The sequence below is a fragment of the Capra hircus genome, chromosome 9 (assembly GCF_001704415.2).
Source record: "Capra hircus breed San Clemente chromosome 9, ASM170441v1, whole genome shotgun sequence".
Lineage (NCBI taxonomy): Eukaryota > Metazoa > Chordata > Mammalia > Artiodactyla > Bovidae > Capra > Capra hircus.
Genome location: NC_030816.1, coordinates 61567533 through 61588122, shown reverse-complemented (window position 1 = coordinate 61588122; position 20590 = coordinate 61567533). Strand labels below are relative to the sequence as shown.

The 20590-nt window shown below is 40.6% G+C and overlaps 1 protein-coding gene across 7 annotated transcripts in view; it reads left to right on the top strand.

The window, feature by feature from the left end:
• Positions 1-20590, top strand: part of MAP7 (microtubule associated protein 7) — a 181349-nt gene that overhangs the window by 63838 nt on the left and 96921 nt on the right. The window contains exon 1 of one of the 7 annotated variants that reach the window (XM_018053248.1): positions 12941-13121. The exons of the other annotated variants lie outside the window; for them this stretch is intronic. Coding sequence (XP_017908737.1) covers positions 13100-13121 — 22 coding nt within the window. The 5' untranslated portion in view covers positions 12941-13099. Of the gene's footprint in view, positions 1-12940; positions 13122-20590 lie in introns of those variants that run through there. 7 annotated transcript variants of the gene reach the window in all.

The following is a 20590-nucleotide window of genomic DNA, read 5'->3' as shown; positions in this document are numbered from 1 at the left end:
GAGTAATGACTTGCTTCGTGTCACATAGATGCTAGTGACAGAAGCCACGCAGGATCTTTTGATAGTGCATACCAGATTAAATTGACTAGACTAGCCGTATCATATGCCTTTTATAATAATTATAATTTTTAATGATTTTATTTATTTTTGGCTGTGTTGGGTCTGTGTTGCCGCTTGGACTTTTCTCTAGTGGTGGCAACTGGGGGCTACTCTCTAGTTGTGGTGTGGTGGCTTCTCTTACTGACGAGCATGGGCTCCATGAATGTGGGCTTCAGTAGTTGTGGCACGTGGGCTCAGTAGTTGAGGTTCTTGGGCTCTAGAGCACGGGCTCAATAGTTATGGTTCATGGGCTATGCTCTCCGTCATGTGGGATCTTCCTGGATCAGGGATTGAACCTATGTCTCCTGAATCAACAGACAGATTCATTACCACTGAGCCACCAGGGAAGCCTAGTAATTGTAATTTTTTATACCAAAACCTTTGGTGCACATTTTAGCAGATTTTTTAAATCCCAGGAACTTCAACATGATGATCTGTAGCAGTATATTTATTATTTTAAAGAAATTTAAAGACCAGTAACAACTCAAAGTTGGCTTGTTTTCAGTACCTAATAGTAACTAATAGTCATAGCTATAATTTGAGCACTTGCTGTTTTCAACAGGATTGCTTTTTTTAGATCTAAAATGTACTTACAATACTTAAATTAGTACTAATACTTCCTCCAAAAATGCTAATTCTCTTATAGGTTCAATGATACCACTTATGTTTACAGCCTTTAATAAATACTATGCCAAGATTTATTTTTATTTGTTTCTAATGAGAATAAGCAGTGCAACTCAGTAGTAATTCTTGCACAGTGTTGAAGAGAGGAAACTGGTAACGCCATCCAGGAAATTATTTTCAGTGCTAGGTATCAAAGCTTTAAAACCATTCCTAACTTTGAGCAGTTCCCTTTACAATCTAATGTACAATTCAAGTTTATGTATAAAGACATAGTAAAAAATCAGAAAAGCTTGAATGTACAAGAAGATGCAAAATAGAGAAAAATAGTGTGTCTTGGCTTATCATGTCACAGATTTTACCTTTTGATGTTTTTGAAAAAAGTGTTTTATTGAATGAAAGATTCTTTAAATTCTGTAGTGCACTGTGGTTTTCAAAAGTTTCACTTACATGGTTTCATATAATCCCATACTAACCCCTTTTCTCACGACCTCTGTGCTGCCCCTTCCCCTACCCCTCTCCCCAGTGATAACCACTACTTTGTTCTCTGTATCTGTGTCTGCTTCTTCTTTGTTTATTCACTACTTTGTTGTCCTTTTTAGATTCCATGTATAAGATCAAACAGTATTTGTCTTTCTCTGTTTGACTTACTTCAATTATTATAATGCCTTCTAAGTCCATGTGTTGTTGCAAATGACAAAATTTCTTTCTTTTTATGGCTGACTAGTATTCCATTGTATTTATATACCACATCTTCCGTATCCATTCATCTGTTGATGGACACATAAGGTGTTTCCATAGGATGGCAGTTGCAAACAATGCTGCTATGAACATTGGGGTTTGTGTATCTTTTTCAATTAGTGGAGTGCTTGGGCATTACCTCCAAAATATATCAAACCTGTCTACTTATGTCCATCACCATTCCTGGTACAAGTCATATGTGCTCACCCCAGATTATGTCATTAGAAACTGAGCTGGTCTTGCTCTTCCATGGACACCTCAGCCCCCAGTCAATGTCCTTCTGCACAGCAGCTAGTGATCTTTTAAAATTATAGATCTGATTCTGGCTCTTCTCTGCTTAAAACTTGTCACTTGCCAATGGCTGGCTTCTCATCGATTTTAGTATAAAATCCTTATTATGAACTACAGTTAGAATCTTCCCTGATGGTTCAAGTGGGTAAAGAACCCACCTGCAATACAGGAGACGCAGGTTCTATCCCTGGGTCGAGCAGACCCCCTGGAGGAGGCAGTGTCAACCCTCTCTAGTATTCTTGCCTGGGAAATCCCATGGGCAGAGGAACCTGGCAGGCTACAGTCCAAAGGGTTGCAAAGAGACAGACACAACTTAGTGATACGTTTGGATAATTTGGATTTTTCACCAGCTACAGTTCCCTGCTTTTCTTCCTTCTCACCACATTGTAATCCAGTTGATTTTCTTTTCATTCTCTTAATCCTCATTGCTCACCCTGGCTTCAGGACCTTTACACTTACTCATCCCTCTGTCTCTCTTTGAAACTCCCTTTTCTTGGCTTTTGGGCCGAGTGGATCCTCCTTAACCTGCTGTACTGCTACTTCGTCAGAAACCACCCCCTGCTCCTTCTGCCTGACATCTCCTGTCCCACTCCAGTATTGTTTCATTGACAATATTGATCTTATTGATCGATCTCTTGTCTCATGTTCATCTACATCCATGGGATGGAAGAGTCTTGAAGAACAGTGCCTGGCACATAGCAAGTACTTGTCAGATAACAAACAAACCAGTGACTGTATTGCTACTATCTGAGGATACAGTGGGAAAGGCTCTCTTTGGTGAAATGTATCATTTAAAAATTCAAAACCATTTAAAAACATTCCTAACCAAACGTCCGTCATCAAGGCTATGGTTTTTCCAGTAGTCATGTATGAATGTGAAAGTTGGATTGTGAAGAAAGCTGAGCACCAAAGAATTGATGCTTTTGAACTGTGGTGTTGGAGAAGACGCTTGAGAGTCCCTTGGACTGCAAGGAGATCCAACCAGTCCATCCTAAAGGAGATCAGCCCTGGGATTTCTTTGGAAGGACTGATGCTAAAGCTGAAACTCCAGTACTTTGGCCACCTCATGCGAAGAGTTGACTCATTGGAAAAGACTTTGATGCTGGGAGGGATTGAGGGCAGGAGGAGAAGGGGATGACAGAGGATGAGATGGCTGGATGGCATCACTGACTCGATGGACGTGAGTCTGAGTGAACTCCGGGAGTTGGTGATGGACAGGGAGGCCTGGCGTGCTGCGATTCATGGGGTCGCAAAGAGTCGGACACGACTGAGTGACTGAACTGAACCAAAGATTCAGCAATTCTGTTTTAGAATTTGTCCTTCAGACATTGTTAAGATTTGTGAAACTCTATAGTCAACCTTGTTTATAATATCAAGGAATTAGAAACAACTTAAAAGTTTGAGAGTCTGCTACATGTATTGTGGTATTTCAGTATTGTGCAACCATTAATAATGGTGTATTTGGAACATAGCTGACTTGGAAAAATGTCCAGAGTATAAAATAGATTCCAAGAAAATATTATATAAAAGCTTCCTATTTTGTTTTTTAATATATGTGCAAATTAAACATTAAAAAATCTTTGGGAACAAATGACTAAAATGTTAACAGTGGTAATGTCTGAATTTTGAGATTGCAACTTATCTTAAATATTTTGTGCTTATTTTTATTTTCTGTTTTCTATACTTAATGTTTATCATCTAATTTATAATCTGAAATATATACTCCAATAGCACTGAAATTGACCTATAAAACTAGAAGCTACGTCATTGCAGTTTAGTGTGTTTCTTGAGCTTCAGTTACCCAGAGAGCCTTTGAGGGGGTAGATGGATGAGTCTGATAACTCCCCTCTGAAGGCAATGCTGTTAGAGAAGTGTAATTGATGTGTTTGTGGCTTAGGATGGGGACAAGCTCTTCTGTCTGGGAGAATCCAGATAGAATTCATAGAGGATGAGGGTATTTGCCTTGCTTCTTAACAGAGATGACTGAAGAGACATTCCACAGAGGAGGACGTAGTAGGCAGGAAAGGGAAAGGAAAGGAAATCCCGAGGCATGTCAAAGGGACAGCAAATGCATCCATTTTATAAAAACATGGGCTATCTGAGGGAGCTGTGGGAAAAAATTCTCAAAGTCAGTGGAAACATTGCCATGCTTTAATTGGGAAGGTAACTGGGAGACATGGTAGATACTTGAGCAGGGGAATGATAAGCTGCTGGAGCTGGTTTTTAAGGCAACTAGTCTGATGGAGCATAGGAATTAAAGAGGAGAGACTGGTGGTGGTGAGACCGGTTTTGAAGCCTGACAGTGGAGACAAAGTGGTGATGCTTGTTTGAGATCAGCTGTGTGCCCAGTGTGTCACGTGTGTGTGCGCCATGTGCTCAGTCATGTCTGACTCTTGGTGACTCAATGGACTATATATAGCCCGCCAGGCTCCTCTGTCCATGGGATTTCTCAAGCAAGGGTGCTGGAGTGGGTTGCCATTCCTCCTCCAGGGGGTCTTCCTGACTGAGGGATTGAACCCATGTCTCCTGTGTTTCCTGCATTGCAGGGGGATTCTTTACCCGCTGAGCCATTGAGGTTTCCCAAGTAGACTAAACTCTATTCTGTGTGATAGCAGAAAGCTGCAAAACTTGAATACTGTTGTTTCCTAGTGATTTGCCACAGTGCCATAAATCTTTTATAGTCTGATTTTGCATGTAAATTAGATTATAAAATAAGAATTTGTACTTTGGATATATCGCACTTGAAATTTTTACATCCCTCCATTCCCCAACTTCTTTATGACATTTCTTCTGAGGATGGTGTAATGTCTGGAGCTGGAAAGTGGGAGAGGAGTGCTCATAGTCTGGAATATAGTCATTCTTCAGTATCCACGGGGACTTGGTTCTAGGACACACACCTGGCTTCAGGGATACCAGAATCCACAAATGTGCAATTTCCTGATATTTAATGGCATAGTATTTGCATCACCTAGCACAGATGATTTTCTGTGTGTGGTTTTTTGAATCCACGGATATAGAACGTGCAGCTATAGAAGGTCAACTGTACAATAAAAGGAAACATCAAATTGTTTTTTTAAATTCAAAGTTGTGTTTTACAAGAGTTCCTTGCATGTATGGATATATATTTTAGTTCTCTGCAATAAAACCTTTGACATGTTGGCTCCAGATTCTGAAGGCAAATAGCTGGAAGATTGCATTGGTTTGGGTTGAAAAAATTAACAAATATCCCTTTAGAAACTAGGTCAAGTTCCTTATTTTAATTTCTGATCTAATTCCGGACTCCAGCTGTCAGACTACCCCATTAATCCTCCACTGGCAGTGAAATCCTCTCTAAAATACATTGTAATTAACTTGCAGGAATTGACAGCAAAAGATGGAAAGTTCAGATGATATTTGTTTACAAATTTCCCACATGGAAGTGGACATTTAAATTTTTGAGAAGTCATTAAAAATGCTTAGAGAATTTTGGCAGACTTTTTTTTTTCCCCACTGAAAAATAGCTGACCCTTTTTAGCAGTTTCAGCACCCAAAATATAGACCTGTCAACTTGATTTTGCTGAAGTGTTTAGTATTAGAACTGTTGCTTCAAACATAGCAATTTTTTGTTACAACTATCCTTAAACTAGAGTGCTTCACAAGTGCCACAGGAAAACTGGTTATAGCTGGTGACATGCCTAGAGTGGGGTAGGAAGAGGCTTGAGCAAGTTTGATTACAGCTACGGGGAAAGATGTCAATGTAAACTAAACGTACCTCATTCATTGGTTAAGTATAGCTTTGTCCATTCCTGGGAAGTGTTGACATGAAAGAAAACTGTTTCCGCGGTTTGAGATCATGGAAGATTCCAGGGCGGTGCAGATATGGATTTTGAGAAACAGACAAGCATGCTTTAACATACTCCCCAAAAGAAAACAGTTGTGTGTGGAGTACATTTTTAACTGAATTGAGTGAGTTTTTGTGGCTCTTGTAGCTTTTGCCACTGTCCAAGGTACTAATAAATGGGGGGCTGAAAAGCAGAATTTTTTTCTTCCAAGATCTTAAAGATTATGGCCTCTGAGGACAACCTAAACGGAAAAGAAAATGAGCCAAGATATCTATTGGGAAGGAAAAGAAAACCGTGCTGGTCACTATATAACAGTTGAAATTAACAAATATTCTCCCAAAGCCTACTACTTGCTGAACCCAAAGGAAATGGGGGAAAGAACAGGAATTAAGATAAAGAAGGGGTCTTGGAAAAAGTGGTAGGCTGCAATATTCCTAGACTGATACTGGGGTTAGAAGCAGTTTACGTATTTTCAAATAAGACTGGCCATGCTTAAATCAATTTGTGGAAGATAATGAGCTGAGGAACTGGGTCTTTTAATGAATTATATATAACAAATCTGATTTGTAGCTATTGAAAACTTCAACAGAAAGCATAGATTCTTTTATAAAATGAATCTGCTTTTATTTTTCAACTAAATATGAAACAAATGAAATCTATTTCTAAGTGAAGTGAAAGTCGCTCAGTCATGTCCGACTCCTTGTGACCACATGGTCTGTTCCCACCAGACTCCTCTGTCCATGGGATTCTCCAGGCTAGAATACTGGAGTGGGTGCCATTTCCTGCTCCCTATTTCGCAGTATTTGCCCCTAAAATAGCAATAGCCATGGTCTCAGTATTTTATAGTAGATAAACACTAAATTCTACCAAATACCAAGATTTTAAACTGTACCATTTTGGTAATTGAGGTAATAAAATACAGTATGTGTGATTTTTTTTATCAAATACAAAATTAAAAACAAAAAAATTTTTTTACACATAAATGTTTTATGTGTAAAATATGTTTAGAAACATTTTAAATTCTCATAAATAATGATAATACACTATAAGAGCATTATCTTTTCAGCCCAAAGGCTTAGTCCACCCATGTTCTTGCAATTATTTGATAGAACAACTAGTTATTCATCTATATATTTATATATTCATCATTACATGCACACACATACACACACACCTCCCCCTGTTAAGAAGTGCAAAACAAAGTTGGATCACCCAATTCTCTTTGTTTAAAAAAAAAAAAAAGGTGGCAACATTACCAGATGTCTCATGTCTCATAGAATTCTTCTATTTATGGATATACTAGTTTATTAACATTTAAATTTCACCAAGAGTTCAAGTATATGCTAGTCTTCTGTTCAGATTTTGAAGTGAAGATAAAATAGACAGACAGCTTTGGAAGAGTACAATGTGTTTAACACTTGCATAATATTTTTACCAACTATTCAATCTGATAGGTGGTGTAACTATGCACTTAGGAGCACAGGTATAGGGACAGGCCCTGGAACTGGAGGAAAAACCCACCATTCAGGACTAAACAGAAGTTCTTGGTTACTGACAGAATCTCCCCTTGCCTTCAGGCTTGAGTCTGTCAGTATACTAAAACCACTCAGCTCAGGACAGTAACAGGATAGATTGGCCAGTGCCAGTTCTCATTGTGGCGGCTAGTCTGAAGGGAACAGGAGGCTGAAAATGTTACAGCTGAAGTGCAGAATGGGTGGATGAGAGGGGCCATCTTCTAAAGATCGCTGATTTCCCAAACGAGTTCCTAAGATGCTTTTCTCAAACAGTCATAGAATTCTTGGCTGCAGCTTGAAAGATCCTATTTTATAAGAACTGGTTTTTTTCTTAGTAGCCAAAAAGTTAAGGGCGGGGGTGAGGAGGGTGGGATGGAAATAGGAAAGAAAGAAGAACAAGGAAGAAGCAGAGAGGAAAGTGAGCAGATTAGATGGGAGAAAACAGATGTAGGAGCTGCCTACATGCTTTACCCTGGCAAGGGCCTCTGCAGTTTTAAGGTTCATGGTGAGACTCAGGATGGAGCAGACAGCTGATGAATCATTGTCTCAGCCACAGAGCAATTTTAGGAGGCTGGTGAGCAAAGCAGGTAGTCGGTGAGCGGGTAATGAATGAGCACACAGAGGGGAGAAGGTGGATTCCTCAGGGTTCTACAACTGCTCTGCCAGTTTTATAACTCACCAGCTCCCATTACAAAATATATATTACATTTTGTATTTGTTAAGGATGATATAGTTTAGATTTAATAAACAGAGTCATTTCCCCTTAATTTCTCAGGATTTACATGTTCCGTTGTAAAACTTGCTAAGCTTTCCAAGTGATTTCCATTCTCAGAGGTTGAATAATAAACTGTCAATTCAGCCTTCATCCATCTGCCAGTATTCTGCATTGATAGTTTTGCTGGTTATTGAAAATGAAGCCAAAAATAGACTGGTAGTCTTGAGAAAATGACAGTAACCATGCATGTAGTTGGAAATGTGCCTCGTTCCAAGACCCTCGCTGTGCAGCAGTGGTTTCAGATGACACGGTATTACCGTACCCACTGTTCCATGCCCCGGGACATAGAAATCTCCTTGAGCCACTCGTCACATAACAAAACCCTCTATTCTCTTTCCTCTCTTGTTAGCATTCAGCTGTTTTTCTGGATGAATGCCCCGCCGTTTAGTTAACGCTGTTGTTCCTAAGGGGAGAGTGGGGCGCTGTCTCCATGCAGCGTCACCTCCTGTCTCTCCCCGCCTGTCTTCTCTCCTCGTGGTACCAGTCCTTTCCTGTTGGCAGGCGACAGTGGCCTGATGCTCCTGGGTGCTCGGAAGTGACAAGTCACCTAGCTGGAGGGCAGAGCTTGCCGTAGAGCAGACTGTGGGGACTGAGAGTCTGCCACTGACTAGCTCACCCAAACTGCTCTGTATATCTGAGTCTCCTCATCAGTAAGCTTAGCATAATAGGGTGATTTGCGAGGTCAGACCAATCCTTATGTGTAGGCCCTTAGAATAATGACTGACTTAATAGGCCATCCACAAGCTTAAGCTATTATTTTTATAATTTCCTATGGCAATCTCTCTGACCAGGGAAGCATGGCTTAGACAGATTGCCATAGGAGATCATGAAAATAATAGCTTAAGCTCAGACAGTAAAGAATCCACTTGCAGTGTGGGCGACCTGGGTTTGATCCCTGGGTTGGAAAGATACCCTGGAAGAGGGCATGGCAACCCACTCCAGTATTCTTGCCTGGAGAATCCCATGGACAGAGGAGCTTGCAGGCTACAGTCCACAGGGTCACAAAGAGTCGGACATGACTGAGCAAGAAGCACAGCACAGCACATGGCAATCTGTTACGTGAGGCAGTTTTTTCCCCACCAGCCCTTCTCTTTCCTATAAACCTCAGACGTGCACACAGCTGGTCGCAGTGTGGAAGGATGGATCCACAGCAGGGGAGGCAGTGTGGAGAGTTCCTGAGGAGCTGATGGAAGGTAGAGAAAAGGCTTGTGGTAGTTAGCCAGAAGAAGGGAAGAGAGGAATCTTCAAGAAGTAATGGCAGCATGTATACAACTGATGGGGACAGGAGAGCCAAGTCCAGGGAAATGCAGCCAAACGCCATCCTCCATGAGGCCAGAGAGGAGAAGGCGAACAGACAGGCAGCCGGTAGTGCTGCTGATCTGTGGTGAGAAAAGCAAGTATGCGAGACCACCAAGAGCAAGAAAACAGAGGCGCTGAAAGTGCTGCAGGGTCAGATTGGTATTCTAGAAACACCATAGCTGTGCTGATGACTGGGTTTTGGTGGTCAGGATTTGGACGGCCACAGAACAGCTAGGAGGTTCATTTAACACCGCCCTGCCCTCTTAAAACTGAGTGCCTCTAATCTGAAATTAAAAGACGCTTACTCCTTGGAAGGAAAGTTATGACCAACCTAGACAGCATATTGAAAAGCAGAGACATTACTTTGCCAACAAAGATCCATCTAGTCAAGGCTATGGTTTTTCCAATAGTCATGTATGGATGTGAGTTGGACTGTGAAGAAAGCTGAGCGCCGAAGAATTGATGCTTTTGAACTGTGGTATTGGAGAAGACTCTTGAGAGTCCCTTGGACTGCAAGGAGATCCAGCCAGTCCATCTTAAAGGAGATCAGTCCTGGGTGTTCATTGGAAGGACTGATGTTGAAGCTGAAACTCCAGTACTTTGGCCACCTCATGTGAAGAGCTGACTCATTGGAAAAGACTCTGATGCTGGGAGGGATTGGGGGCAGGAGAAGAAGGGGACGATGGAGGATGAGATGGCTGGAAGGCATCACCGACTTGATGGACATGAGTTTGAGTGAACTTGAGGAGTTGGTGATGAACAGGGAGGCCTGACGTGCTGTGATTCACAGGGTCGCAAAGAGTCGGACACGACTGAGCGACTGGACTGAACGACTGAGCAACTGAACTGAACTGACTGAATCTTCAATGAACTGGAGGATAGATAACTGAGCTAGTTACATTTGAGTCTAAAGTATAAATATAAAGATCCTGAGGGAAGAAGTGAAAGGATTTTTTTTTCAAGTTGCTAATAGGAATTTTTTTTTATTTGATAAATTCATGATTCCCGTCTTTGTTCTGTTTAAAGGAGTTGTGAGATAACTCAGGATATGAGTTCTAACATTTATGGAGCCCACTAAATGTACCCCTGGAGGAGGGCCTGGCACCCCACTCCAGCATTCTTGCCTGGAGAATCCCATGGACAGAGGAGCCTGGCAGGCTACGGTCCATGGTATCACAAAGAGTCGAACACAACTGAAGTGACTTAGCATATGCACATTGAATGTACAGGCATACAATTGTGGGAATGGGTTGATATTTTAATAACATGCCTCCAAATTTTCTGAAATTAATAACCAACATATTTCTTTGGCTAGCATACGCTCTGTGTCATGCATTTCATTGCTTTAATTGGACAGAATTGGGAATTTGTCTACTTCTTGAGACATCTAGGCAAATCACATACCAGCCATTGTATCACACATGAGCAGAGAGAAATGTGTAGGGGATGTTTATTACCCACAGTACCAGTTTTGTAAACCTTGACCTCCCTTTCCCATGGGGTCAGTTCTGTGTCCCTCTCTGAGGCAATAAGGTCTTTGGGGAGGGAAGAAAGAGAGTAGAGCAGTGGAGCAATTCAAATGTTTCCCCCACCTGGAGAAGGTGCTCTGCTATCCAGCCTCCCTACCACACTGGCCCTGCTCAGAGGGGCAGAAAGAAGAAAAACAATCTGGATTTGGTGCCACCAGAGTTGTAATTTTCTTTAACCAGAAGTAATCTTGCCCCAGACTCCCATGGGACATTTGGCTGCTGCTGCTGCTAAGTCGCTTCAGTCATGTCCGACTCTGTGCGACCCCACAGATGGCAGTCTACCAGGCTCCCCCGTCCCTGGGATTCTCCAGGCAAGAACACTGGAGTGGGGTGCCATTGCCTTCTCCAATGCATGAAAGTGAAAAGTGAAAGGGAATTCGATCAGTCGTGTCCGACTCTTCGCGACCCCATGGACTGCAGCCTACCAGGCTCTCCCATCCATGGGATTTTCCAGGCAAGAACACTGGAGTGGGGTGCCATTGCCTTCTCCAATGCATGAAAGTGAAAAGTGAAAGGGAAGTCGTTCAGTCGTGTCCGACTCTTCGCGACCCCATGGACTGCAGCCTACCAGGCTCTCCCTTCCATGGGATTTTCCAGGCGAGAACACTGGAGTGGGGTGCCATTGCCTTCTCTGGGACATTTGGCAGTGCTCCCCCCAAAGTTTTTTTTAATGGTCTTGACTGTGAGGAGGGGGATGTCTGTAGGCAGTGCTATTAGATACAGGAGGCAGAGGCCAGGGAGGCTGCCACACTGTTAAAGCATCATCCCCTCCCCTGTAGTCCACAGCAAAGAGTTATCCTGTCTGAAAGGTCAAGAGGACCAAGGCTGAGAACTCCTGCACTAGAGATCCTGTCTGTATTTATGTTGTTCAGTCAGTAAGTCATGTCTGACTCTTTGTGACCCCATGGACTGCAGCACTCCAGGCTTCCTTCTCCTTCACTATCTCCCAGAGTTTCTCAAACTCAATGTCCATTGAGTTGGTGATGCCATCCAACCATATCATCCTCTGTTTCCCACTTCTCCTCCTGCCTTCAGTCTTTCCCAGCATCAGAGCTGCTTTTGAAAATGCAAGGGGACTGGTTGGCAGCGATGGTACTTAGGCACCCGTGATGCTAGGCCTCTGGAGGTGTTGGGATTGTACTGGCTATAGCTGGTATTCCATTGGTTCCTACTTGGTAAGTCTTTAGTTCCAAGGGCATTAAAAAGGGTTTGTCGCCAAGTTCAGTGGATGCTTGAACTCCTACATCTTATAAATCCAATGTGTCCAGTCTCTTCACTAAGGCAAGTCCTGCTACTCAAAGAGGCTTGCAATGATTTGTTTTCTTCTGAACAGCATATTTCCTTTCCCAGATTGGACCCATGGATCATCCAAACTCGTGAAGTTCATTGGTTTTAACTCACGTTTTAACTCAAGTATTCTGACTCCCATATCACAGTTTTAAATTCTGTAAAGGCACAATGAGGACTTGACATGATCTTTTCTCCTCAGATTCCCCTCTATGTCCCTAGACAAAAAATCCTTTTAAAGACTGTTACCTTTAAAGGTAACATTGTGATAGAAATGTTGAATTCGAAATTCATAATGTAAAACTCATCACCGGCTTAAAATATTTTCCTGAGGCCCTATAATTAATTTATCCAGAAATAATTTCTAAAACTTCAGTGTTTGTTTATTGATTCTTCCTCTTCACTTTGAAGAATTCAGAATTTTTCAAAAGCAAGTCAATCTTCTGGACCTTCTGAAGGATAGTGAAACTTCATTTCATGTGGTTTCCCAACGGCTCCATGAATGTTCTCAGTGAAGGGAGGAAAAGAACAGAGGTCTCTCTGCTTGACTGATTCTAAATGATTGCCTCTCTCAGATGCCTTTGGTATGGGAACAAAATCAGCCATAATCTTCAGGGTTTTAAAATGCCATCTTTAATACATTAGGAAACCAAAAGGCAGAAGAATTTGAAAAAATAGTAAATACCGTTTAGATGATCTTGGTAAACATTTGTTCAAATGTGTTTAAGGCACATCCTGTTTGGGGCCCGGGCTGATTTTAAACCCTGTGACTGAACTGATGTTTAACAGCCATTTCTTAACCAGGAAAGGCCTCCCCTTCTCCCAGCCCACACCCATTCGAGCTTCACTGGCTCTTTTGAACAGAAGCCGTTCTCAGTTTTTACTTGGTTCAGTGAACAAGGTTACTGTTTAGAAACAGTGGCTGTCGAGTCATATGTCTCCTCACCCTTTTGCCTTCTTTCTGAGTGTACCTCGAGCTGCATGAGAGATGATATTAATACTTGGGATGATTAAAAGTTCTCTTCACTGATCGATTGGTCTTTGCCTGGCTGAGAAACTCAAAGCAGGAAGAGGGAGACATGCAGATATGTTGCAGCATATTCAAGAAAGAAGGGTTTTAGGATGGAAGACACTAAACTGGCCTGTAAGTTCTTGGGCTCAAAATATGTTTCGAAACTTCTTAATAAGGATGTGTAGGAATCGGGCAATCTTTAACTCAGTTTGACACGCTAACACTTTCAACAGGTCAAAGTACAGAGTAGGAAATCTTTTAATAGATCTTTTTGTTTTAGGGGGTAGGGAGGACTTGGTTTTAATGTTTTAAGAAAAAAAAGTGGGAATTTTAATTAAGTGAAACATTCCTTGTGCTCTGTAGAAGATGGATATACATTTTATTGTCCTGCAGCCATGGGATAGCTTCTATGAAAATTCAAGGCAAATGATATTATTTTCCATTTTCCATGTTTGTGCTTTTTTCTTCTTTTGGCAAAAAACAAAGTGAAAACCCTGAAACAGCTCCTAGGGTCTCCTCAGTGCTGGAGGTAGACCATAGTAGCAGGCTACACATACAATTGCACTGCTGTCGAAAGAACATTTTAGCACATAATTTATTATGCTTTCTTATTGCTTTTAATATTTGTATCTGGATTAGACCATGAAGATTTTGAGAAATGATTGTTTTTCTATTTTAGGGGAGTATGAGGTGTGCTGAGAATTTTTGCTGATTAAAAAAAGATCATACTTCTCTTGCCTACCTCTTTGGTTTTTATTTAGTTTTTTGTTTTTTTTTTTCTTTTTACCATCAAAAACATTGCCTGCACTTTCCTCTCATATCTTTCCTCACCGGAATGCTTCCATTTCCATGGTATGTAAATCAGTTAACTCACATGTAGGCTTCATGGGAAAAACTATAGTGATGAGAATCTTAAGCACTACATTTTGGAGAGGTATTTTTAATCACTGTATTTTCTTGTCTAGAATTTCCTATATGTACTGGATGCTTTATCAGATTTAATTTTAAGAGTAGTAAAGATGCTTTATTCACTAAATTATTTGCCCTTTTAAAATATTGCCTCTATTCATTTGCATGGATAATATTTGCAAATTTTATACTCAAAACACATCTAGGAAAGAAAAGTGAGTTGTACATGGTGTCAGTATCCAGTAAGCATTAAGGAGATGGATTATGCTATAAATAAGTGGTTTGCTTTTGGTGTTTTATGATTATAAAATATAGAGTCAAAGAGGCATCTTAGAAATATCTTGAGAGTTGGGTCCAAGCCTACATTTTAGCTCTGACACTAGTTTTGTGACCTCAAACAAGTTATTTATGCTCTATGTCAGTATCATCACTGCATAATGGGAATAATCTTTCAGGGCTGTATATACATTAAAAGAGAGGCAAAATGCCTCACCTAACTGGCTTCTCAGGAAAAAAAAAAAAAACTGGTATTATTATATGTATTTGTTCAGTTAACTCACTTTTAAATTCACTTTGTACATAATGAGTCAGAAAAGAATATCCTTCTGTGTGGAAATCATATTTACATACAGTATTCAAATATTAGGATAAGACAGTTAATGTATAATAAGCATTGGGTTTCATAATGAATTATTTAAATGTGATAAATAATATTGGTTGAATCAAATGAAACACAGGTTATTCAATAAGAAAACTGGATAAATATCCAATAGATAAAATTGATATTGAGGGGGAGAAATTTTTTCATCCAGAAAATTGATCAAAAATCTTAGATAGGTGGTTTTAAAATCCTAAATTATTCTTTTTAAAAAAATACTAAAATATTCTTTTAAAAAAATAAAAAGATTAAAAATTTTCTCTTTATTTATTTGGCTGCACTGGATCTTAGTTGCAGCATGCAGGATCTAGTTACCAGACCAGGGATCCAACCCAGACTCCCTGCATTGGGGATGTGGAGTCTTAGCCACTGGACCATCAGGGAAGTCCTCTAACTTAATCTTAGATACTAGATTTTGGTCTCTTCCAATTTCCAGCTTTTAATTTGATATTGGGTAGACCTTAGAAAAGCAGACGTAGCAGCTTCATGTTTCCATAAGCTAAAATTTCAGTGTGAAGACCGTAACTCTATCTGGAGTAGAGATGAAGGGTGACCTCTGCTCTGTACACTTCACACAGCCCCTCCAGCTCATTCATGAAAGTCCATCCCATGGTGGGAGCAGAGCCTGTCGCCATGTCAAGCTGCTTGGGAGTAAGAAACTGTAAGAGTGACCCTCCCCCCAACCCCAGACAAAAGTTGGTATCTATTGTCATTTGGTCCGTTCTCACGTTAGCACTTACACCAACCGAGGCTGTCATGTCTATTTTGTTCTCCCACACTAGAGTGGGAGCCACAGGGCCAGGGAGTTTGGGCTTTGTCTGTATCCCAAGCACCTACAACAGTGCCTGGCAACCAGTAGGCGCCTAGTCAGTTTATCAAATTAATGAGTCGACCCCTAGACTTCAAGAGGGAAACAAGGCAAGGAAGGCCATGCCTACTCTCACTGTAAAGCACAAAATAACAAAGATATAGTTTTGTATAAAATCTGCACCACGGCACGCTAATTTATCCTGTGGTTGACACAGAAGTGGAGCCTTGTGCCAACTTTTAGAAGAAAAGAAAGTCAGTAGCGAATGTTACTGTCCTCAGTTAGACATGTGCCAAGAGCAGAAAACCGAAAAGTTTACTTCCTTTATGAAAAATAGGTAAATCAAGGACTCTAGAAAAATAATTTTGTGATAAAATGCCAAGTCACAGGCCAGATAAACTCCCTCCTCCCCTGCACCCTCGGTGAGGTCAGCACTCAGCTCCAGAGGGACAGCCTCTCCCACACACCCCAGAAGCATCACCCAACCCTGTGGACTCAGCTCCTTTATCAGGAGTTTTATGTAGGTGTAGTTTTCAGAAGCTAAGAATCTTGTTCAGTAAGACTTTCACAAAACACTAGCCATTCTCAAAGTTACACTGAATCTATACCTCTATCAAGAAGATAAATTGCTGTACTGTAAAGTCAAAAGACCAGGTTTTCAAACTCTATTCTAAGGCTGTCTGTATAACCAAGGACAAATCCCATTTGATCTCTGAGTCTCAGTCCCCTCCCCTATAAAAGGGCAACAGGCATACCTACCATAATCAAGTTAAGATGGTCAAGTGAGTTTATACACAAGAAAGTGACTTGTAATCCATTAAACAAATTATACAGTGTCACTTGAATACACATTTAAAAAACAGGGCAAGTTCTTTCCTTAAATGAGAATTTAAGTGCTTCATAACTTTAAATTCTGTTATTTGTCAGAATATCACTAATTAAAAGGAGCAAACCCCATCAAAACAATAAAAAAGACTAAGGTACAATTTTTAATGCCATATTTGAAAAATAAATCTAGAAACCACTATGGCATAGCGGTTAAGATACTAGGTTTTAAAGTCACATTGATGTGGATTTTATTCATGATTTAGCTGTTTACATTAGACAGATTTCTTAACTTTGAGACTCAGTTTTCATCTCTGTACAGTGGGGAAAGTGTTACCTAAATGCAGGCCTACAATAAAGAAAAAATTGTATGAGACAAAAGGCTTAAAGCATGTAGTACAGCCTTGGAACATAATAGATGCTCAGTAAACAGCAGTTGCATTTGTAGTTATTTTAATTATTTATGAATATCATTGGGTATATGGTTTGCCTTTTAAATGATATGGTACTAAACTTTTAAAATGTATTAGCCACTATTACTCTGTATAGAAATTTGCTAGAAATTTCCTGAGAGAAAATAATTCTACAGTTTTTCAGAGCTCTTACTTTACTGAGCCTGATGATTTTTTAGATTAGGTGGTCTTTGAAACAAGCATCAATACAACTAAAAGTTTTCTAATATAATTTGCTCACCTAAAGCTTGAGGGATCTCAAAGTATGTTAGATTAAATAGACTTATCTATAACAGAACACACAGATAACTCATAAAGAAAGAGCAGGGGCAGGGATTTTCAAAGAGAGGAGTTTAAAATTCTCTTTCTAGGAAGTGTATGTTGCTAGGGAATGAACAAGAAGGGCATCAAGGTAGCAACATGTATTGTCATGAAACCTAGAGATATTTAAGTTCCAAGATTCATTGCTCATAGTCCAAGATGTAAGTCATGTATTAAAAGTCATTAATCCTTTCTCAGCATTTCACGGAGTCATTGAATTAAATATTCTCTGAACTGACATTTTAGTATTGAATTGCAAACATCAGTGTACAATCTTGATAATATAATTTCTTTCTCTTATCAGAACCTCTAGATGATATGAATAAATGAACTTCAATTGAGCCACAAGCCAACTTTAAAACTTAGGTTAGCATTTTAATACACAAGAATCATTCTCCATTAACAGATGCTTTTCTATAAGACCTACTTTATTTTAAAAGATAATGCCATAATCCATTTCTGGTCATAATCTGGTTATAGAAATGTATTTGTAATGTCTTGTCTCAGACAGCGTAAAATAACATTACTTGAATAACAAGTAACATGTGATGAAGGACCAAGAACGTAAAAGTTAATATTTAAGCTTTCTCCTTACTTGACTTAATGTTAACAGTGCATGGTTTTCATGTTTTTCTGTAACACAGCAGTTATAAAGTCCTGAATCAATGATTAACATCTTTGTATAACATTATTAGGAATTACTGTTTTGAATATTTGGATTTTGTGTTTTACTTCTGTTAATCAGAATACAGAATTCAAATATACAAGCATTTAAGTGTGATGTTCTTATAATTCAGTGCTGTTAATTTTACCCAACAGTCGCAATCAAGTTAAAGAAAACAAGTAAGTCTGAGAGATTTTAGTTGGACTCAGTATATACCATTTTAACAAAAGAAAGGTGGCTTGGGCTTTGAGAGATGATATACTGTGGGAAAGTGATTAGGAAATAGAGCTAATGGAAGATGAAGGTTAATATAGTAGGATTGTTTTTGCAAATTCATCTCCGTCTCTGGGCATGAGCCATTCTCCTCCTGCTGATACAGGAGAGGGGGACACCATCACAGGAGATATTTATGCCCAGCTTTTAGGTGGGTATGTGCAGAGAATTCTTTCCGCATCTGTTGATTCTCAATGCCTTCAGCTGAAAATAATACCAAAGTGGCATCTTTTGGAACAGTGCATTCTGATGCCCTTCATGTACTCTACTGGACATTTTTAGGTGTAAGGCTTTTCTCATATTTTAGGTTATTTCCTTAAGATAGAGTCTCAGAAGTGCAATTGTCGAGCTAGTAGTTTTAAACCTTTTGATGACAGGAGATTCATACCACTAAGTTCCTTTCGTGGAATTATACCAATTAACTGTAACTCTAATACTTCTGCTTTCTGCTCCACATACTTTCAGGGTCTTCAGTGCTGCATTTGGAAGCACATGTCTAATATTCCTCTTCAGGGTTCACACTAGGTGAAAAATACCGAGGATCTAGAAAGGCATAGTTCTAACCATTGGTGAAGCTAGTTCCAATATTCATGACTGGTGCTGTGGTTGAGAAGGAGCAGCATAAACTGGCTGAAGCAGATGCTTTTCTCCAGGCATCCCTACTACCAGCTGAATTTAACATCTCAATCACAAGGAGACCGCTCAGGATGAGGGATAATTGAAGATACCTTCACTGCAAATAGATCATATGCCTTGTGCACGTGTGCGTAGCCACTCAGTCGCGTCTGACTCTTTGTGACCCCATGGACTGCAGCCCGCCAGGCTCTTCTGTCCATGGAGTTTTCCCGGCAAGGATACTGGAATGGGTTGCCGTTTGTTCTCCAGGGGATGTTCCTCACTCAGGGGTAAAACCCCTTCCTCCTGCAGTGCATGTAGATTCTGTACCGCTGAGCCACCAGGGAAGCCCAAATAGACCATGTGGTCGTGGTTTAGTTGCTGAGTCATGTCCGACTCTTGTGGCCCCAGTGCTGCTGCTAAGTCGCTACAGTCGTGTCCAACTCGGTGCGACCCCATAGAGAGCAGCCCACCAGGCTCCCCCGTCCCTGGGATTCTCCAGACAAGAACACTGGAGTAGGTTGCCATTTCCTTCTCCAGTGCATGAAAGTGAAAAGTGAAAGCGAAGCTGCTCAGTTGTGTCCAACTCGCTGCAACCCCAGGGACTGCAGCCCACCAGGCTCCTCTGTCCATGGGATTTTCCAGGCAAGAGTACTGGAGTGGGGTGCCATTGCCTTCTCATGACCCCCAGTATGGATGGCATTAAATCTTCATGAGCTACTTAGTCCTAAATCCAAATTAGCATTTGATTGCCAATGGGACTGATACCAAGCCTTCCTGGGGACAGATCCTCCCACCCTTATGTCCCCCCATCTCTTTTTTATTAGAAAAAAAAAAGAAAACCTTTAGCCTCTTTAGCCTTCCCCAAGTTCCAAAGAGCAAATTTAATCAGAGAAATGGAAAAATGCAGAAACAAAGGAAAGCAGTCAAGCAGGACAGAATTATGGTTTAGCCACAGAACAAAATCAAGGACTTCTAGTTCCTCTTCAAGGCTTGTAGATAATACCCTGAACCACATCCTTGATAGGAAAAACTCCTACCAGGTGGAGGCGGTCAACCATATGCTGCCTAGCATCACATAGACCCCAGACAGGTTGGAACTAGAAAACTAATAATTGAGATTCTCAAAATACCAGTGTTACCTTCAGTTCAGTTGCTCAGTCATGTCCGACTCTGCGACCCCATGAATCACAGCACGCCAGGCCTCCCTGTCTATCAACAACTCCTTGAGTTCACTCAAACTCATGTCCATCGAATCATTGATGCCATCCAGCCATCTCATCCTCTGTTGTCCCCTTCTCCTCCTGCCCCCAGTCTCTCCCAGCATCAGGGTCTTCTCCAATGAGTCAACTTTTCACATGAGGTGGCCAAAGTACTGGAGTTTCAGCTTCAGCGTCAGTCCTTCCAATGAGCACCCAGGACTGATCTCCTTTGGATCTCCTTGCAGTCCAAGGGGCTCTCAAGAGTCTTCTCCAACACCGCAGTTCAAAAGCATCAATTCTTCAGTGCTCAGCTTTCTTCACAGTCCAAATCTCACATCCATACATGGTTACTGGAAAAACCATAGCCTTGACTAGACGGACCTTTGTTGGCAAAGTAATGTCTCTGCTTTCTGTCGGCTAATTCAAGGATTGTACATGAGCTGATCAATCACCCCAAGACCCTATCGCTCACACTGTCCTCATAAACTTCCCCTGAAAATTATTGGCAAGTATTTAGGTCTTTTGAGCACAAACTATCCTGTGCTCGCATGGCATCCTACAATAAATGCTGTGCTTTCCTTCACCACAGTGTCAGCAGATTGGCTTTGCTGTGCATTGGGTGAATGAACCTTAATTCACTGGATTTTTCAGAAAGCACAAAATGATACATACAAATCAAGGAATTTTAGAGCTATCACCATCAGCTAATTACCATTGGGTAGAATCTTAAGCAATGCATTGGAAAACTGAAACAGCTTCAATTGATTATAAATTAATGACATAGGATGTTTATTAATTATTAAGCTTTGTTGAAATATGCTGAACGTTGTACACAGTGTTTACAGCCAGTAGCTGTCATCAGAATGTTTTGAAA